The 21,398-nt window shown below is 33.1% G+C and overlaps 1 protein-coding gene across 2 annotated transcripts in view; it reads right to left on the bottom strand.

Moving 5' to 3' along the window:
• Positions 1–625: 625 nt before the first annotated feature.
• Positions 626–21,398, bottom strand: part of LOC126880362 (pyroglutamyl-peptidase 1) — a 28,002-nt gene continuing 7,229 nt past the window's right edge. For both annotated transcript variants that reach the window (XM_050644182.1, XM_050644181.1), the window contains exons 2-4: positions 17,849–18,085; positions 15,361–15,590; positions 626–12,440 (exon numbers count right to left, since the gene is read on the bottom strand). In XM_050644182.1, coding sequence (XP_050500139.1) covers positions 12,236–12,440; positions 15,361–15,590; positions 17,849–18,040 — 627 coding nt within the window. In that variant the 5' untranslated portion in view covers positions 18,041–18,085 and the 3' untranslated portion in view covers positions 626–12,235. The remainder of the gene's footprint in view (positions 12,441–15,360; positions 15,591–17,848; positions 18,086–21,398) is intronic.

Genomic DNA, 21,398 nt, shown 5'->3' on the forward strand with positions numbered 1-21,398 from the left:
AGCCGACAGAAGTTAGATCGTGGTGTGCCGTGTGCGAGCCGTTTGTGTGCCACTTGAAAACACGTACTAATCTAACAAATATGCTGCGCGCGAGCGGCTCGCACACCGAGCAGAGCGCATATGTATACCCGCCTTAACGAATAATTCTCTCTTGTCGTTTCCCCATTACTGATGATCGTTATTTCTTCCAATATTCCTAACAATTTCTTTTCATTGGTCTCTATCTTCAGCTGCTCTAAGAGCTTCGCAGAATGAGTTTCCAGCTTAATTTGGTCGGACCATCTAGTTGGTGATCGTTCTCTTGATATTCCCCCGGAACGTTTCCAGAAACAATTAAATCTCTCCAAACTATCGTCACCTCTGCGAACCACGTGCCCGAAGAATTGCAGAATTCGTTGCAGACATATTGTGGACAGCCTTTTTTTAATCTCGAGTTGGTTTAGAATGGAACCGTTTGTCCTATGAGCTGTCCAAAGTATGCGCAGCATTCTTCTCCAGCACCACATGTCAAAGTCATCAATTTTTTGGCGCTCGCATGCGCGAAGAGTCCAAATCTTCAACTTTTTAGACATATGTTTGAGCATTTTAAACATATCTGAGTATGGGAGTTTATTAAATAAAAGTATCGATTTAAACTTTTTTACTTAATTCTTAATATTTTCTTACATAACGTATTAAATTTACATTGTATAGCGTTCATTGCATTCAGTGTACCTGTTTCACGGCACAAATAAAATCACACCCTTAACATAATAATTATATCAAAATAGTCTACAACGTGTAGTTTTTATAGCATTCAGTGTACCTGTATCACGGTACAAATAAAATCATACCCCTAACATAATAATTATATTAAAATAATTTACAATGTGTTGTTCTTATCCGCTCCGTGCTTGACTATTGTGGGGATACACGAAACGATGCCAGCGTCCGTAGCGGTGAAATATGACAATTTTGGCGATTCTTTCTGATATTCAGTGTCATTGCTTGTATAACAAATTTGATCAAAAATGGTAAATAAATGTTGCGTAAGTATTTAATTATGCTAATAATAGCCAAAAAAGTAAGCGTAATTTCTATAGATTTCCAATAATCATAAATAAATTAGAGAAAAGATTTAAACTAGGAAAAATAAACTCACAAAATACTGTCACTATAAAGATCACCACATTTATCTTCTTTTTTTGGTTGACCATGTCGACGGTAATCCAGTAATCAGTATCGGACAACTTATAAGACTAATAAAAATTTGTTAAAAAAATTAAAAATTAAAAATCTAAAAATTAAAGAAATAACTCACAAAAAATCGCGGATATAATTAATTAACCTACGAAATTTAAACGTCAAGTGTCAAAATTTCATAAATACTAATAGTCAAAATTTTATATTATTTTTTTTGAAACGTTTATTCAGCAATCTGTTAGTTATAAAAATTCTAACAATAAGCTTCTTTGGGGTTTGAAGTAAAAAAATGACTTTAGAGAGGTCAGTCCAATGACTGGACCTCTAGTATGGAACAAACATGACATTCCGATAATATGCTACATACAAACATACATTTCGCATTTACAAACAATACATATATCTAAAATATAAACAATTACGGTGAGTTATAAAACTTAGTTATAAATAAGGTCCAGTGGATTTTTACGTTTTAGTCTGTGGGTTTGTTGCCTATTATCAAGCAAGTTTATTGCCAGGGCATTTGGATGGCTTTCTAGGCGTTTTATGTACCGAACACTGCACTGAACTATCACTTCACTGATCGTAGGTACTTCAAGGTCACAATAAATGTCTTTGTTTGACACGAACCATGGAGCGTCTGTTATAGAGCGTAACACTATAGATTGTAATCTTTCCATTATGGATATGTTGGATTTTGCTGCTGTACCCCATAGCTAGATCCCATAGGTCCAGACCGGTTTGAGTATTGTATTGTATACTAACAGTTTGTTACGTATAGACAACTTCGATGTTCCGCCCAGTATCCAATAATGATTACGAAATTTTAAGTTTAACTGTTGACCCTTTTTCCATATATGGGTTCTCCATGTCAAAGCTTTGTCCAGGTGCATTCCAAGGAATTTAACGCTTTCGGCTTGTGGAATTGCTTTGTTATTTATTTCTATATTAGGCGATATTTTGCGACATTTTGTAAATATGATATGTTGTGATTTTGATTCATTGATCTTTATGCGCCATTTCTTTGTCCCTAATATGCCTTTGAAGAGATTCGGTAGCTGTTGCGGGATTTTCATCTGTGACGAACATAGCTGTGTCGTCTGCAAATGTTGTAGTCGTTACATTTTCATTTGTTGGTATGTCGTGTATAAATATCAAATATAATATAGGACCCAGAACACTACCTTGAGGGACTCCAGATCGTATTGGGTAGATTTTTGATGTATCTGCTTCATGCTTGACACGGTAGTATCTTTCTTCTAAATATGTTTTCAGTATAGTAAACATTGACTCAGGAACGTTCATTTTTATTTTGAAGAGCAGCCCTTCATGCCAGACTTTATTAAAAGCCTGACTGACGTCTAGAAAAAGTGCACAACAGTATTTTTTTCTTTAAAGTTTTATTTACTATATCAACGACTCTATGAACTTATTCTATTGTTGAATGCTTCTCTCTAAAACCAAACTGGTGATCCGGAAAAAGAATATTATCAGTTATTATTTTCATAAGTCTTGTCGCTAATAGCTTCTCAAATAGTTTAGCTAGTGGCGGTAAGAGACTAATAGGACGATAAAAGGTATGTTCGTGGGGTGGTTTACCAGTTCGCGGATATAATTAATTAACCTAAGAAATTTAAAAGTCAATAGTGTCAAAATTTCATAAATGTTAATAGAGTCAAAATTTTATATTATATTTTATTTTATATAGTGGAGTAAATTTGCCTGCGGTTAGACCAGTTACAAACAAGCATTATAGCGCGGTAAATTTGAATTACGTAGTTTAAAAACGAGGATAGAGTTTTCCCTTTTTGTTTCGTTTGGGGTTTTAAAAGATAAATTGTGATGAATTTTTAGAAACCCAGTTCTTAATACTACATCCATTTTATATACAAATTGGAAAAATATCATTTACAAACTTATTATTAATAATTTGTTAATTCACAATATGCATTTATCATATGCTTCAAATTGTTGTTGCCAAAAATGCCAGGTGACGACGCTAGGTGTCGCGTCAGCCATGCACGGAGCGAATAACATTCAGTGTACCTATATCACGGTACAAATAAAATCATACCCCTTACATAACATATTAAAATAGTTTACAATGTGTAGTTCTCCTAGCATTCAGTGTACCTGTTTCACGGCACAAATAAAATCATATCCCTTACATAACATATTAAAATAGTTTACAATGTGTAGTTTTCATAGCATGCAGTACCATGTTTCATCGTACAAATTAAATCATACCCCAAGAAACGAAGTATTTAAAAATCAAAAATTGTACGGGCCGCTATTTTTTCAACGAGAATATCTGGGGGAAGAATAAAATTAGTTTTTAAGGGGTTTCGGCATTGTATTATTTCAAAATATATAAAGAAAATTTAATCATTGAAATTGAAATTAAAAATGGTAAAAAATAAACAAATCGGATAAATGCAAAAAAAGAAAAAATTGTAAAATATTAAATGTTTACGGGTTGGTGATAATTTATAGGGGAGAAAATATTTACCTACCATTTTTTTGTTATTAACTTTTATTGCTATCTATTATTATAACGGATCTACTTAGCTTTATCACCCTGTATAGTAACTACAGTTATTATTATTCTAAGTTTTGGACATATTTCATGTCATGGGACATTAAATTACGATTGGCAGGGATAACCAGACACATGAACTAAAAAGAAAAATCGTTATTGGGTGGGCAGCATTTGGAAAACTGAGAGAAACTTTTAAAAGTGAGTTGCCCACATGCCTAAAGAGAAAGGTATTTGATCAGAGCGTCCTCCCAGTCTTGACGTACGGATCTGAAACACTTACCTTACCTAAAGCCTCGGCTACCAAACTAAGAGTAACGCAGAGAAGAATGGAGCGGTCAATGTTAGGAATAACTCTGTGAGACAAAATCAAAAACGAAGAAATCAGGAGAAGAACAAAGGTGACTGACGTCATAAAAAGGATAGCCAGGTTGAAGTGGAGATGGGCAGGACACATAGCCAGAATGACAGATGGGCGATGGACAAAAAGGTTATTGGAATGGAGGCCAAGAGAAGACAAGAGAAGCGTCGGTTGACCGCCTACAAAATGGACAGACGACGTAAGAAAGCTAAATAAAAACTGGATAAGAGCGGCGCAGGATAGACGTGGTTGGAAACGAGGGGAGGAGGCCTATGTTCAGCAGTGGATTTTTGAGGCTGGATGATGATTGTAAAATTTTATTATTACCTCAAATGCGATTAAAATAATAACAAAGTTCTTTTACCGGGTTTCCGGTACTTTTCGTAACCTAGTTTTCCATTTAGGTTAAAATGGTCACTTTAGTGTTACGTAACGTTTAGGTAGGGGGAGGGGGTACATAAAAACGTTACGGTGCGTTACATGGGGGGAGGAGGGGTCAAAAATCTTCAAAAATTGCGTTACGTAATACTTGAACGCTCCCTATAGCACTTCTGTGTGGATGGGGAAAAAGCATTGAGTTCGTAATTGATATATTATAAGAAGTTTTGACTTCTGTCGGCACTCCCACGAGTGCCTTTAATTTTTTTTTCGATTGATTATAATTAATAAAACAAATAATAAAAATATTTAAAACACATTTTACAATGTGATCTTTTATGTAGTTACTATGTATGTATACACCGTTCTTAGGCGTCAACGCCCTTCGGTAGGGATCTATGGAGGAGTATCACCAAGCCGCAAGCCCTTATCCCTTGCCGTACCGCTCCTCCATAGGCCGATCCGACGCCAGTTTATCCAGACCAAACCGTAGACTCTATTGAGTTTTATACTACGGCGTTGGCCTTTTATAAATTTCATGACCTAGCTGAGGCTCGAACCGGCGACCGCAAATCACAAATCCACTAAACTTGTCGATAGACAAGACCGACTGTAATCTTTTATTACTAATTTTACATTTACATTTTCCCTGCTTGGCCCCATCCTTACATACATTTTTAGCTTCATCCTTTATTATTCTTCCCATGCATTCTTCTATTTTATCTTTTTTTAATAAAAACTTAAAATAAAATAACATATTTATTATTTCAATATTTTATTTTGCTTAGTAAAAATTTTTGTATAACAAATAATATATGATGTTGCCAGTAGTTTCGGAAAAATAGTGAAAAAAATGTGTAAAACTTTTTGTTCTTCAACGTGAAAACGCATGCCGTTACAAAAACCTTATACTAAGCAAACCCCAATTATTTTTCAGTTTTTCACCTATCTTAGAGATCGTGTTACCTTTTTCTGAAACACCCTGTATATATAAGAAGGCACTTATGGAATAAAATTGTTGGCATGTGTCATTATTTTAGAAAATTATAAAAACGCTAGGATACGTCAACTTTTAAATTCAACTATGGACTATTTAAACATAAATTTGAATATACAGGGTGATTCACTAAGTCTAGCATAGTCCATTATCTTTAATTTTTGAAATTAATAATTCAGGAATCACACTTTAAATAAGGGTATTATTTTTTTTTAATATCTATCAATTTTCTAAATCTAAACTAAGTATCAATATAGTGGGTTTTGTATTTAATAAATGTTACGTAACGCGCTGTTCGAACCCCCCTCCCCCACGTAACGGGCCGTTACGTTTTACAAGGCCCCCCTCCCCCCAAAACTGCGTTACGTAATACTTGAACGCTCCCATACCAATATCATATACGCGATGCGTTTGTCCTATGCTATTTATGTATATACACAGATAATTTATATACGTACAAAATTTATTTCAGCAAAGTGATGACGGTCGCAAATTCAATCATTTTTCCCCATCCAAGAAGTGCACAACGTCCCTAAAAAAATTTTAAATTCAAAAATTTATTTCGTCGAAGCGACGACGGTCGCTAATTTAATACTTTTTCCCCGTGCAAAAAGTGCACAACGTCCCTCAAGAAGTTTTCACTTCAAATATTTATTTCGTCGAAGCGATGATGGTGGCGAAAACGGGCGCTAATTTAATACTTTCTCCCATCAAAATTTTGTTTCGTCGAAGCGATAACGGTAGCGATGACGGTTCCTAATTTAATATTTTTCCCCCATCCAAAAAGTGCACAAACCCTACAGAAATTTTCACTTCAAAAATGTATTTCTTCGAAGCGATGACGGTCGCTAATTTAATATTTTTCCCCATCCAAAAAGTGCACAACGTCCCTCAAGAAGTTTTCACTTCAAATATTTATTTCGTCAAAGCGATGACGGTCGCTAATTTAATACTTTTTCCCATCCAAAAAGTGCACAACGTCCCTAAAGAAGTTTTCACTTCAAAAATTTATTTCGTCGAAGCGATGACGGTCCCTAATATATTTCCCCCATCCAAAAAGTGCAAAAGGTCCCTAAAGAAATTTTCATTTCAAAAATTTATTTCGTCGAAGCGATGACGGTCGCTAATTTAATAGTATTTCCCCATCCAAAAAGTGCACAACGTCCCTCGAGAAGTTTTCACTTCCAAAATGTATTTCATCGAAGCGATGACGGTCGCTAATTTAATTCTTTTTTCCATCCAAAAAGAGCACAACGTCCATAAAGAAGTTTTCACCTCAAATGTTTATTTCGTCGAACCGATGACGGTCGCTAATTTAATATTTTTCCCCATCCAAAAAGTGCATCGTCGAAGCGATGACGGTCCCTAATATATTTCCCCCATCCAAAAAGTGCAAAACGTCCCTAAAGAAATTTTCATTTCAAAAATTTATTTCGTCGAAGCGATGACGGTCGCTAATTTAATAGTATTTCCCCATCCAAAAAGTGCACAACGTCCCTCGAGAAGTTTTCACTTCCAAAATGTATTTCATCGAAGCGATGACGGTCGCTAATTTAATTCTTTTTTCCATCCAAAAAGAGCACAACGTCCATAAAGAAGTTTTCACCTCAAATGTTTATTTCGTCGAACCGATGACGGTCGCTAATTTAATATTTTTCCCCATCCAAAAAGTGCACAACGTCCCTAGAGAAGTTTTCACTTCAAAAATTTATTTCGTCCAAGTGATGACGGTCGCTAATTTAATAATTTTTCCCTATCCAAAAAGTGCACAACGTCCCTAAAGAAGTTTTCACTTCAAAAATTTATTTCTTTGAAGCGATGACGGTCGCCAATTTAATACTTTTTCCCATCCAAAAAGTGCACAACGTCCTAAAGAAGTTTTCACTTCAATACATATACGTACAAAATTTATTTCGCCGAAGAGATGACGGTCGCGAAATAAATCCTTTTTCTCCATCCTAAAATAGGTTTTACATTTATTTTAAATTTAAATACTTCTATACAATTTATCTTCTTTACGTGCCATCTTCGCGACGAAGGTTGGCAATCATCATTGCTATTCTCACTTTTGATACTACAGCTCGAAAGAGTTCAGTTGAGCTGCATCCAAACCATTCTCCGAGATTTCTCAGCCAGGATATTTTTCTCCTACCTATGAGGCTGCGCCTTCCTTGAATCTTTCCCTGCATAATTAATTTTAGGAGTTCATATCTGTCACCACCATACAAATAATATATAGCATAAGCGATGACGGTCGCAACACGGTCGCGAATTTAATGCTTTTTTTCCTATCCAAAAATCGCACAACGTCCCTAAAGAAGTTTCACTTCAAAAATGCTCTCGGGAATAATTTGCAATAACTTTTTTGTTTATAAACATTTTTGAAGTTATACTTCTTAAGATGCAATTTGGAAAATTGTTGAGAGTGCATGTTTATAAAAACGACAGTATGAACTACGCCCATACGACAGTCTGAAGTTAGTTGCTAAATCTTTCAAGGTACGATTGTATCAGTGCAAATAAACTGTGAAAAAATATATTGGTGTTTTTGGTAAATATATTTTGTTATAATTTTTGTGTCTTTGGAATTGTCTTCGTCGGGAATAGGATAATAAGCATTAAAATGTATGATGAAAAGAAGATTAAAAAGTAATCTTAATATTATTTGTAGAATCTGTCAAAATAATTCATTTTGGTGTCAATTTATTCCATTGTTCTCTAGCAGAATTGTCGAGCGTGGTTATCTTTTGGATGGGTGACCGCTTGGGAAAACCTCACGTTGTAGTCTTGCTTTTTTTTTAATTTTTGGCATTATTTTAAGGAAATATTTTGGAAAGTAGTAACCCAGATAGCATGTAAACTTGTGGCAAGTTTGATTCTTCTTTGATTTTAAATTGCTGCGTCAAATATGACGAGGCAAGTTCGTGTCAAGTTTGCTGCAATATTGTTATGACAACGATGGTGATTCAAGTTTGTAACAACTTTGCTGCAAGCTTACAGTTGCAAAGCCACGTCACGCGTGCCATCTATTTGGTTGACTTACACGTTACGGTTGGTTCGGTTCGGTTTCGTTCTTTACCCTGACTGATGTCACGCCCACGAAAACGAAAGTGTTGCCACCGGAGGGAAATTTCCCTTTTTGCGAGAATTTTCAACATAAAAGGAAAAAAGTTAAATAAAAAGGGAATCTTTGCTCCAGTCCAAATTGTAAAATATTTTAAAAAATCAAAGTATTTGAAAATAATTCAACATATTTTCACAGATTTTTTAAATAGGAGCATAGGAGGGAATTTTATCATAAGTGGGAATTTTTAAGGTACGTTGAGGGAAAAAGCTTACTGGACAGCTGATAACACGGGAAAAGTATCCTGCCAATCGCCAAGCGATGATAATTTGTGGTTATGTCCTATCCCATGTTGATATTTTTCTTTGAGTTTTTTACATTTACCGTACAATTCTCCGAGACTATTACTTTAATTACTAAGCTGAAGCTTTGTTTCTTCAGTTTTTCATAGACCCACCTGCTTGTGGTGATTAGGCACAGATTGGTAATCTTTTTGCTTTGGTGAAATTGAGGTAAGTTTTTTATGATTTTCCTAGCTTCTAGCTAGTTGTATTTACATACTACCTAAAATAAATTATATTTATAATATATTATGTATAAATAAGTTTTAGGTTTTATTGTAAAATTGTACTTTAACATCTTTTTATCTCTTTTAACAGCAAATATTAATTCTGTTCACACAGCAAGAGTTTATAGCAATTTCTATTTGTTTCAGAGCTGATAGACAAAACTGCGCAACGGAATCTGAAGCTAGCGGGTTTAATGTAAGTTCCAATAAATAATTTTAGACAATATGATTGTATTTTAGTTGAGTGATTAATAAATAGATATATAAAATGGTATTGTATTTTTTATTCACGTTGTTTTATTCAAATTGTGGCTAGTATGTCAAAATAAACCTTAAGCAAGTTTGTATCAAGTTTGAAAAAACAAACTTCATGCAACAAAGCAAAAATAAACCTTCAGCAAGTTTGTTATATCAAGTTTGAAAAAACAAACTTCATGCAAGTTTGTCACACTGTAACTAGCAAGTTTGATTTAAACTTGCTGCAAGTTTGCAAAGTTGCCATGGCAAACCTGCAGCAAGCTTTCATGTTTGATGTATCAAACTTGTTGCAAGTTTGAAACAAGTTTATATTGCTATCTGGGAAGTATTAAAATCAGTTTAATATAAAAGTTTAATATAATAAACTGAAATCATATAACAGAAGTATTATTTCTTATGTGCCCACAAAGTACAGTCACTTTTTTTTAATTTAGAAGGGAATTTTAAAGAGCAAGTGTTTTCAAGAAGGTCGTCCGTTGAACGTTTTTATCTACAATGAGTAGATTTTTCACAATATTGAAATGAATCAAAAGGTAACCTTTTTGCTTAAATGTTAATCAGCCCTATTCTGTAACTTTTAACAAATCGAATAGAAGTGACCAAGTCGAATCGTAATTACCTGAAATCGGAATGTTTGATATCTATCGTGTCATTTACGTCTTTGGATTGCCATTCTGTAACTCACATCGAAATAAAGGTTAATCGAAATCGGCAATTTTTATTTCACGTGGTCAGGAGGGGGTGGCAACCCCGCATTGTCAAGCGAAATTGGTGTTCTGTAGCCTGCTTGTTTCTGGTTCTAAATTTGAAATACGACACCGTTGCCATATCTTCAATTTTTCATACTATCACATCACATATAGGTCTGGATCCTGCATATGAAAAAAAAGTTGATTAATAGCAAGCTGAAAATTTGTTAATAGCTTAAGGCTGTCTAGCCGGATAAACTTTGATATATCAGAATACTGGAACAGGGGCAGTTTTAATTGTGGAACAGGTTAAAAATTTGGAACGGTCTGACCACGAAAACGGCACATTTATTTTGTCGGACAGAACAGACTTAAACTCTCCGAACAGAGATTAAACTCTCATGCAAAAATCAGACTGCTATTTATTACCAAATGGCCGTTTTAATGAGTGGAACATGTAGAATATGTCAAATGACAGGTATTATGACAGGTGATAAATAGCAGTCTGATTTTTGCATGAGAGTTTAATCTCTGTTCGGAGAGTTTAAGTCTGTTCTGTCGGACAAAATAAATGTGCCGTTTTCGTGGTCTGACCGTTCCAATTTTTTAACCTGTTCCACAATTAAAACTGCCCCTGTTCCAGTGTTCCCATATATCTAAGTTTATCCGACTAGACACCCTTAAGCTATTAACAAATTTTCAGCTTTTTTTTTCATATGCGGGATCCAGACCTAATATAGTTGCATTTAAAAAATAGTTTTCAAATAACAAAAATGAAAAGTTTTAAAAAGTAAACAACAAAATATTAGTCTAAATATTCTACACAAAAGGCTCAAAAGATGATAAATGGTTTTAAATCAAAGTTAATTAAAATTGTTATAAAAAAAGAAGATCAACTGATAAATAAAAAAGATAAATGAAGATAAGATGTATGATGTAAAATATTACTAATAATATACAATCTTAAGATTTGATTCCAGCTAAAATAGCTGATAAACAACTTTTCCCAATAACGGCGTCTTTTCTATAATTATTTTCTTGTCTATAAGCGGTTATTAATACAAATACAAGTAAACTGGCATAATATATTAAATAATATAAATAATAATTGATAAATTTTATCAATCAACGCTATAAGTCTATCTTTATATTTTAAACGTTCTTGTACATGTAAAATCTATTCTTGTACATTATGCCATTGATTGAAATTATACAAGAAATACCCAAAAAATGTTTGGCAACACTGTGATTGGCCAACATTCAGAATCTGAATTTCGGATGCCAAATTAATTTTAAGGTTAGGTTTGATGCATACTCGTACATGTCTAAATTAAATATACAATTCCCTAAGTAAACACCACCACAGACTAAAAATTAAGCAGATACAGAAGGTAAAAATACTATAAATAATTATAAATAAGTAGTAATAAATTATTTTTAGTAGATATAAAATATAAACGTCAAAACAAAATACAATGCGCTTGCGTCAAACACAATTCCGATTATCGAAATCTAATTTCGACAGGGTAAATGGTGTCGAAGTCATTTCTATTCACTATTCTGATTGTACGATTGTAGAGATTCCGAGGGAGTTATGGAATACCGATTTTGACTACTTCTATTCGACTTGGCCACTTCTATTCGATTTTCCTGACTTTTATCATCTAAATGAGTTACAGAATAGGCATGAATAACAAGCCACAAAGAAGTAAACATTTCGACACCCACGAGATGTACACCTTTCGTATTTACTTCCCCCGCCCCCCCCCCCCATATTCCCGTACAAATATAGTGCCCAGTAATTTTTTGATTTTTCGGCTTGGCTTCCTAGAGCAGCGGTTCTCAACCTTTTTTACTCAGCGACGCACTAACGTACTCCTTACAGATTCGCGACACCCTTATATGTACACATTTTTGCTAGTGGTAGTAGAGATGAATAAAGAAGAGATGAATATATTAAGCATATTATTTTTTTATTACGGATTGGCACTTTATTGATTGGTATAACGTGGTATATACCTAATATTTAAAAAATGGTTGAATGCATGATTGGTATATTATAACAAGTAAAAAAATATAAATAAAAATATCGTATTCGCAAATCTCGCGACACACCTGATAGGTTCTTCCGGCACACCAGTGTGTCGCGACACGGTGGTTGAGAACCGCTGTCCTAGAGTGTTATATACCTACAAATAAAATTTAACACACGCACGTGTTAGCAACTGCACTTTCATATTTGTCTTTTTGGTGAGTTAGTTGTTCCAATGCACATTTTATAATTTCTAACAATCCCTCCGACAATTCCTGGGCAGAATATGGAAGACCTAATGGAGGCACATGAACAAATAATGTCCTAGCTGGATCCACATTTAGTGAAGTATAGTAGATAAACTCACAGAGATATCTGCAAATAAACAAGATTTAAAAATTATTAGTACGTTCTTTAACGGTAAAATATTGCAAAACCTCTAAATTTTAAAGAACCGCTTGGATTGACATGAAATTTGGTATACACATAGCTAACAAGTCAATGAAAAAAGTGATATTGTGTCGATGTGTGCTTTTGCCCTGGGGGTGAGTTTCACCCCTTCTCGAGGGTGAAAAAATATACGTACAAAGTAAGTCCGGAAATTGATATATTGACTAATTTTAAGTAACTTTTGTTCTATTCGCGATGTGCAAGTACTTGGAAGGGAAACGAGAAACGACCGTGCGCGAGTCGCGGAGAAATATTGCAACTATCTTAAATAATTCATATTGTCAATTGAAATTGTCAAATTGACGTATATTTTATACCTTCTGTCATTGAAGCAGAAAAATTATATATTGCTCCACAATATTGATATGATATGCAATTATTACATAAAGGTAAATTTAATTAATTGTATTTTGCTTGCAGTACTGCATTTTAATAACTAATTTTATTTACTTACAATTGTTTACGTTTTCTGTACATAACCTGAATCTTATTTTTTCTTCTTATTATTTTTTTGGACTATGGCCTTGACAATTATCCAGTAACCAGGACTAATATAATTGGCCAATATAATTAAAAGTGCGAATAAAAGTACAGTCGCTTTGCCGAACTTGCACGGTCCCAATAGAGTTTTTTCATTAAGCCAATACTTTTCGAGTTATTTGCGAGTGAATATGTTCATTTTTCAACAAAATAACCACGCTTTTAGACGGTTTTTCGTAAATAACTCAAAAAGTAAGTATTTGGTCGAAAAAAACATTCTTAGTAAAAATATAGCCTGTAAAAAACTGAAAAAACGGTGTATATATTAGGTCTCTATACCTAGGAGAAGCAGAGTTACAGCTAATGAAAAATAGGTTTATATTCGTCAAATTCCAAATGGAATACTTTAACGTGAAATAACCAAAAAATAAAGCACTTTTTATAAATAATAACTTATTTAAACTGTTTAAACAAGCTTCATTTTTGTTTTATAAAAAAATTATAGCATCAAAAGCAAAAAAGTTATGCTCAAAATAAAGTTAGTCCCTTTTTAAAATCGTTACCACTTCACAAGTTTCTTTACTCGTGTATGTATTGTTCATATGATCTGTAAGTTTCATCGGCTCAAAACCCCTATTTTTGAAAGGGCTGTAGTTAAAAGAGCTTGAACGAGTCACTGATCACGAGTGTATGCAAATTTAGAAACACCAAATCTTAATCAATTTTTGTCTTACAGAAAGACAAAATAATACAAGATATTCAGAAAACCAATGCTGACTTTTTTTTGTTTTATGAGATATTTGGTATCTCTAACAATTTTTAAGTTATTTAAAAAAAAACCATTTTTTTCAAAATTAAAAATTTTAAAAATTTTACTTTAAAACCAAATCTTTTCAAAAATAAGCACTTTGAATCGATGAAACTTACAGATCATATAAACACAACTTAAGTAAAATAATTTTTTGAAGCGGTAACGATTAATTTCATTTAAGTTGCTAATTAGGGGGTGATTTTCATGATTTTTTTTGCCAAAACAAAAAGGACCAACTTTATTTTGAGTAACTTGCTTACATTTGATGCTAGAAACTTCTTATAAAAACAGAAATAAAGCCTTTTTTAAACTTATAATGGGTTTTCCCCAGAAGTGCTTCGTTTTTTGGACATTTCACGTTGAAATATTCCATTTCAAATTTGGCGAATATGAACCTATTTTTCATTGGCTATAACTCTGGTTCTGCGAGGTCTAGAGACCTCAAGCGTACACCATTTTTTTACTTTTTTACAGGCTACATTTTTGCTAAGAATATTTTTTTCGGCATAATACTTACTTTTTGAGTTATTTGCGAAAAACCGTCTAAAAACGTGGTTATTTTGTTGAAAAATGAACATATTCACTCGCAAATAACTCGAAGTGTTGACGTGGCGAAAAAGCTCTGTAGAACAAAAGTTACGTAAAATTAGTCCGTTTATCCATTTCAGGTCTTATTTTGGACATATATTTGCTCACCTCCAAGAGGGGGTGAAAGTCACCCCCAGATCAAAAGCACACATCGGCACAATATCACTTTTTTTATTTGACATGTTAGCTATGCGTATGCCAAATTTCAAGTTAATCCAAGCGGTTCTTTAAAATTTACAGCAAAAACCGTGAAAGAATGTACTATATACTTCTAGTCTAAAATACGATAATAGGTCGATCTGCACCGAACTGTTTAATGGATAAAATTATTGGATATGTAATTTAGTATGTTAACAATTATAAAAAGAACAAGAGGTGCCCGATCTAATGTTGTTCTGACTATAAATTAATTAATAATTAAGAAATTATTTTTTTTTATAAATTAAAAAAAAATCGACCCGGCAGATCTAATTTCAGATTTCTCGGATCATTCTAATCAAAAAAGGTACTCGAGTTATAAACAATTTAAAACTGAAGAAAGAACGAAAGATGACGATTTTCAATTCTCAAAAACATAAGTAAAAAATATCATTTTTGAAATTAGGAGGTAAAATTACCATAATATATACTATCATAACTATATACTTTCATACCTAAATTTAAGTTCAAACCTTAATCTATCAGTTCTTAAAAATTATTTTGGACTTATTTCATATTAAAACATTGTTTTTTAGTTGTAAATACCCGTCTTTCCGTAAGGAACCTTCCTCATTAACAATTAAAAAAATATATATTTTATAAATATATTTTATAAATACAACCATGCACAACTAACGAGCTAGTAGAGATTTGATGATATATTAATGTTGATACAATAAAATGGAGAACAATTTGCAAAAGTATAATTGGAAAAGGCAAGAATGAAAGCAATTTGTTCTTTAAAGAAATAATTATTGAATTTCATACCTTCCTGCATCATCTGAAATACAAGATTGCACTTTTCCAGAACTATTAACACTATTTTGAACTGCTTCAATGTCTATTTCCGTAAAAATACAGTCATTTCCATTTGTACATGCCAATCCAGAGGGATGAATCAATCCAGCACCATCACATTTATTGTAACCTTCCCGATTAGCACACTTCTCTATTGTTAAATTTGTTGCTTCAGATGAGACCCCAACGTGTACCACTAACTAAGAAAAAAAAATTAAAATAAAAATGTATACCATTTTTATTCAGTTGCAATGCGAAACCAAAACTGTCTTAATTTTTACTTAGGTTAGAGAGCGCGGCCAGCACTCTTATCGACGATTTCACCTCTTGCTAGAGGCTCTTCAGAGAATGCATACGATGCTATCTCTACTCCAGGTAGAAATTTTCGACATTTATTAGTCCCCCCATTGCAACTGACGTGAAGGTAGTAGGTGCGTAGCGGCATCTGCTAAATAGTGGAGTCACTGAAGGTGGATATGAGCTATTACCTCCGATTTCGTTCAACCTCCATCGATTTGCATGAAAATTGGTGAGTGGTTAGAGGATATCTCAAGAAACAAAGGTGACATGGTGCCAACTTGCGCTTTTACCCTGGGGGTGGATGCCACCCCTTCTCGGGGTGAAAATTATTTTATTAAAAATAACCCCATAATTAGATGGGGGGATAAATTCTAAGCAAAATTTGTTATATAAAGTTATTAAATAAATTAAAACTTTTTGAGTTATTAAAGATCAACAATTTTAATTTTTCGTAAGAAAAATGCATGTTTTTAACCGATTTTTCATAGATAACTCAAAAACTATAAAATTTTACAAAAAAGTTATTATTACAAAAATTGAAGCTAATAAAAAATTAAATAAACTCCTTACTAAAAAAACCTTTTAATATTAACTGAAAGGGAGTTATAGGTAATTGAATGCATATTTTTTCGGCCAATACCCAAATCTAAGTATTCAAGCTTAAATTACGGGAAATTGATGCATTTTATAACATAAACTTATTAAACATTTATGAAAGTATTTAGAAATATATATCACATGAGATACCAGACAAGTTAATAGCATTAAAATTTATGCTCCAAAAATTTTTCAAACTTCATCTTTTAAAAATTTTTCCAAAAAATATTATCGTTTTTTTTTTAATAACTCCCTTAATTTTTAAGATATCAGGTTCACCTAAAAACGGATTGAAAGGTGATTTCAAAGGCTATTAAAAAGCGTTAGATTTAATCTTTCAAACTCCTTACTTTTTTAAAAATCAAAGATTAAATGGCCACGGTTCCATGGTTCTCGCGGCAAAACTTAAGCTTTAAACGTTTCTATCTCGGTTATTTTTCACCCTACAGAAATGGTAAAAAAAGGTATAATATTTGATATAGAAAAACCTAAAATTTGGTTATTTACAATTTTTAACGTGTATTGAGTATTTTTATAGTTATCAATGAAAATGACGATAATTTTAAAAATTCTGATTTTTTTAAATATCTTTTTTTCAAAAATATGCATTCTAAACCGGTGAAAATTGTTAAAATCGTTACTTATACTAATACAAAGAAATTTTTGTAAGGATTACTATAAATTTTAATTTTTGTGGAAATGGCATGTTTTATTTTTCACTATTTCCTAAAAAATTCGAGAGGGTTCTATTATTTTCATCATAACTTGGCTTAATTTTAATACTATCAACTTCCTCTGGAGCTCATTTGTTAGGTATTCTGAAGTGCTTGATAAGTGTTGAGCAGGTATATTTTATAAAATGTATCGTTTTCCCGTTATTTAAGCTTGAATATTTAGATTTGAGTACTCATCGAAAAAAATATACATTCAATTACCCATAACTCACTTTGAATTAACATTAGTTTAGTATTTTGAGTGAATAGTGTATTCAATTTTTTATTGTCTTCAATTTTGGTAACAATAACTTTTTTGTAAAAGCTTTACTTTGCGACAGAAAATGCAAATTTGTTTAAATAAGCACCAAATCACTTTGCGGCAGAAAATCGCATAAAATAACATTTTGACAAAAAAAAGAAGAAGATTTTTTGATTTTAAATATCTTATTTTTACGTCCCGCAGAAGCTATATACCAATTTTCAGACAAATCGGAGATCCAAAATTTTTTACCTGAGTGATTTGACATGGAATGTACCATATACTTACACATTATAATGTTTTTAATACTTGAATATATCGCTTGAGAAACCCAACATGTCCAAAAAATCGATTTTCGATTTTTGGCATTTTTACTAACCTTAGATATAGAGTAGCATGCTTCAAGAGAAACCCGACTCTGTTTAACATTCTACACGAACCTAGAGTTGAGAAATTGTTCTAAATCAAGAGAAACCCGGCAACCCCGAGAAATTTTTTGTACTTTTCTACAACTATGCTTTTGTGAACAAGTCGAGTTTCTCAAACGACCTCAATTAGCAGAATTTTCTATATAATGATCACTTACCATAGGTGAATGTTCTTTCCACAATTGGGGTATCTCTGATTCTACATAAACATATTCTACTGGTATTTCCTTTTTAATAATTGCTATTCCATTTACTTCATCCGGCAATAACTGTACTGATTGCCAACTTGCATTTACAGCATGACCAGCAAAAGGTCCAAATCCTGTTACTAGAACACTTTTGGATTTCATTTTTGCAGTAGGTATGTTGCAGCAGCTACTCTACTAACACTATTTCTAAAAAAATTAATTCGTACATTAAGTAGTAATATAATTTGCCTACTAGACAGAATATATAAAAATATACAGAACATCTCAATTATCTCTGAAACGGCTTGCACGATTTTTATAGGTTCTAGTGAGTAAGGGTTTTGTGATGAAGCCCATAATTATGGTGGCATTTACATCATTGTCAAATCTTCCGTTTTTTAGGGAATCTAACGATCTTTCTTATTTCAAATAAACCCCCTGTATATATTTTTTTGCGTTTTGAGGTCCTTAAGAGCGTAGACGAAAATTTCGGGCTAATGCTTTTTAAATGCATTCATTTTTTTCGAATGCTGAAAAAACCAGTAAGTATTTTTGAAAAATTTTAATGCGGAATGAAAGATCACATTATTACTAATGATCGAAAGTCTCTTTTTTTTTCACCTCTGTAACTTATTAAAATAAACATAGAGGTTTTCAGGGACTTTCGGCCCTCGGTAATAATGTAATCTTTCATTCTGCATTTAAATTTTTCAAAAATGCTTAGTAATTTTCTCAGGATTAGAAAAAAATGAAATGCTTTTAAAAAGCTTTGGCCCGAATAATTGCGCCTGCCTGCGATCTTAAGAAATACTGTTTATTTTTCATGTAATATTTCCTATACCTAAATTCCATAATTTGGGAGTTATTGCTACATTAAACAAATCATAAAAATCAAGTTTTCCAGCCCGGGCAGATATTATTTTAGGGTTTTCAATTATTAGAAACAAAAAAGGTGTTTGTAATTTTTCTCTTGATGGTTTTAGAGTTATAAAACTAAAAACGACGATTTTCAAGGATCAAAAACACAAGTAAAACTATTATTTTTGAAATTATGAAGCATCTAAGTTTAAGATCAAACCTTATTCTATTAGTTCCCAATAAGTATTTTGGACTTACTTAATTTTGAAACACTGTTTTAGTTGTTAATGCAGTAATAGTCGAAAAACAAAGAGCAAGAGTAGAAAATTAAGAACAGCGCTAAATGATGCAAGCAATGCCACATTTGAACACTACATTAGCACCTTGTCTAAAGAAGATCACTCAATTCCATATTGAGACCTTGGCAACGCTTAAAGAGACCTACAGAACACAACCCAGCAATTAAGAAAGATGATGGTACTTGGAAAAAGCCTGAACATTTGCAGAATACTTAGCTGGTATTTTTAAAGAACACCAAGCAGAGAATAATGACGATGGGAACTTAATAAGAGACTTCCTGGATAGCGCTTGCCCTATGACGCCCCCAATAACACCATTCAGTCCATCAGAAGTTAAACTAGAAATAGAAAAATGCAATAACCACAAAGCACTGGATTTGACCTAATAAGAGGATTAATACTGAAACATCTTCCAAGAAGAGCATTGGTCATGCTAACTACAATATACAATAGTGCACTCAGACTGACATATTTCCCAATCACACAGAAATTTGCGCAAGTAATAATGATTCACAAACCGGGTAAACCTCCAAATAACACATCATCCTATCAACCAATCAGCTTGTTGCGGACAATGTCTAAGATCTTCAAAAGACTACTACTCGATAGACTGAAGAATGACATTAACCTAGATGTAGAAATACCCATACACCAGTTTGGTTTTAGAAAGAGACACTCCACAACACGACTCATAGAATTATAACAAAAATTCTTACTGCTATTGAGGAAAAAAATATTGTACAGCAGCATTCTTATAAGTAGAAAAGGTATTTGATAGAGTATGGCATACTGGACTCTTATACAAACTCTGACAACCCCCTACTACCTCATTATGAAATCCTACATTGAAGATCGTTACTTTCAAGTAAAATATAACACAGCAATTTCCACATATTTTCCCATTAAATCAGACGTACCACAGGGTAGCGACCTAGGTCCTCTTCTTTACCTATTATTTACCGCAGATATCCCAACCACTGTATCAACCCAAATCTCAACATTGGCTGATGACACCACCATAATCGCTGTCAATGAGGACCCCATTATCACGTCTGCACAACTGCAAAACCACCTTGACCAATTGGGAACATGGCTCAACAAATGGAAGGTGAAAGTAAATGAAACGAAGTCAACCCAAGTTACATTTATAAACCGAAGGGATGTATGTCCAACAATATTACTAATTGATACACAATTATCCGAAGCCACACATTCAAGCTAAAAAAACCCACATCAACTTCAAAATACGATAAATGAGGTAGCTTATTGGTTGAAAATCAAAACTCAATATTGAAAATAAACTGCTCCTGTATAAAACTATGATAAAACCAATTTGTACCCATGGTGTTCAACTCTGGGGTTGCTCAAAGCCATCAAATATCAAGATAATACAAAGAGTCCAATAAAATATATTGAGGATGATATTCAACGCACCCTGGTATGTAAGCAAAAAAACCCTACACGAGGACTCAGCTACACCTTTGGTAGAGGAAGAAATTCAAAGGATCACAAAGAGCTACCTTGATGGACTGAGAAGTCATCCAAATGATGAAGCAAGACTGCTAAACACTCCTCTCGAATTCGCAAGACGACTGAAGAAACTATAGCCAACAGATTTAATAAATTAAAATATATTATGATCTTATGATCTTTATGATCTATAAATGTCAAAAATTATCAGTATTTCTTAAGGACATCAAAACGCAAAAAACAGGGTGTTCCATTTGAAATAAGAAAGTTCCATCACAAAACATTTACTCACTAAAAACTATAAAAATCATGCAAGCTGTTTCCGAGATAATTGAGGCGTTTCATACATAAAACGACCTCGATATATTTTTAACAACAATGCATTGGCATACATAGGTATGCGGTATGCATACATAGGTATTGAGGATAAAGAGACTTGGTGGTGGTCAAACGAAGTACAAGGAAAAATAAAAGAGAAGGGAAAATTATATAAAAAGTGGCAAGAAACCAGATCCGACACAGATCTTCAAAACTATATGGTCGCGAAAAAGGAAGCGAAAGTAGCAGTAGCAAAAGCCAAAGCAGAAGCGTATTCAAACCTATACGATCAACTTGATACCAGGGCAGGCGAAACGAAGATATATAAAATAGCCAAACAGAGAGCAAAGAAAGCAAAAGATTTTAATCAGATTAGATGTATCCGAGATGAAAATAATAAAATACTAGTTCACGAAAAGGATGTCAAAAAGAGATGGAGAAAGTACTTTGACAGCTTATTAAATGAAGAATTTGACAGACAGCCTGTGGAGCCAATGGAGACAGTAGCAGCAATGGTCACCAAAATAACAAACGAGGAAGTGGCTCAAGCGCTTCAAAAAATAAAGAAAGGAAAA

The sequence above is a fragment of the Diabrotica virgifera genome, chromosome 2 (assembly GCF_917563875.1).
Source record: "Diabrotica virgifera virgifera chromosome 2, PGI_DIABVI_V3a".
NCBI classification, from domain to species: domain Eukaryota; kingdom Metazoa; phylum Arthropoda; class Insecta; order Coleoptera; family Chrysomelidae; genus Diabrotica; species Diabrotica virgifera.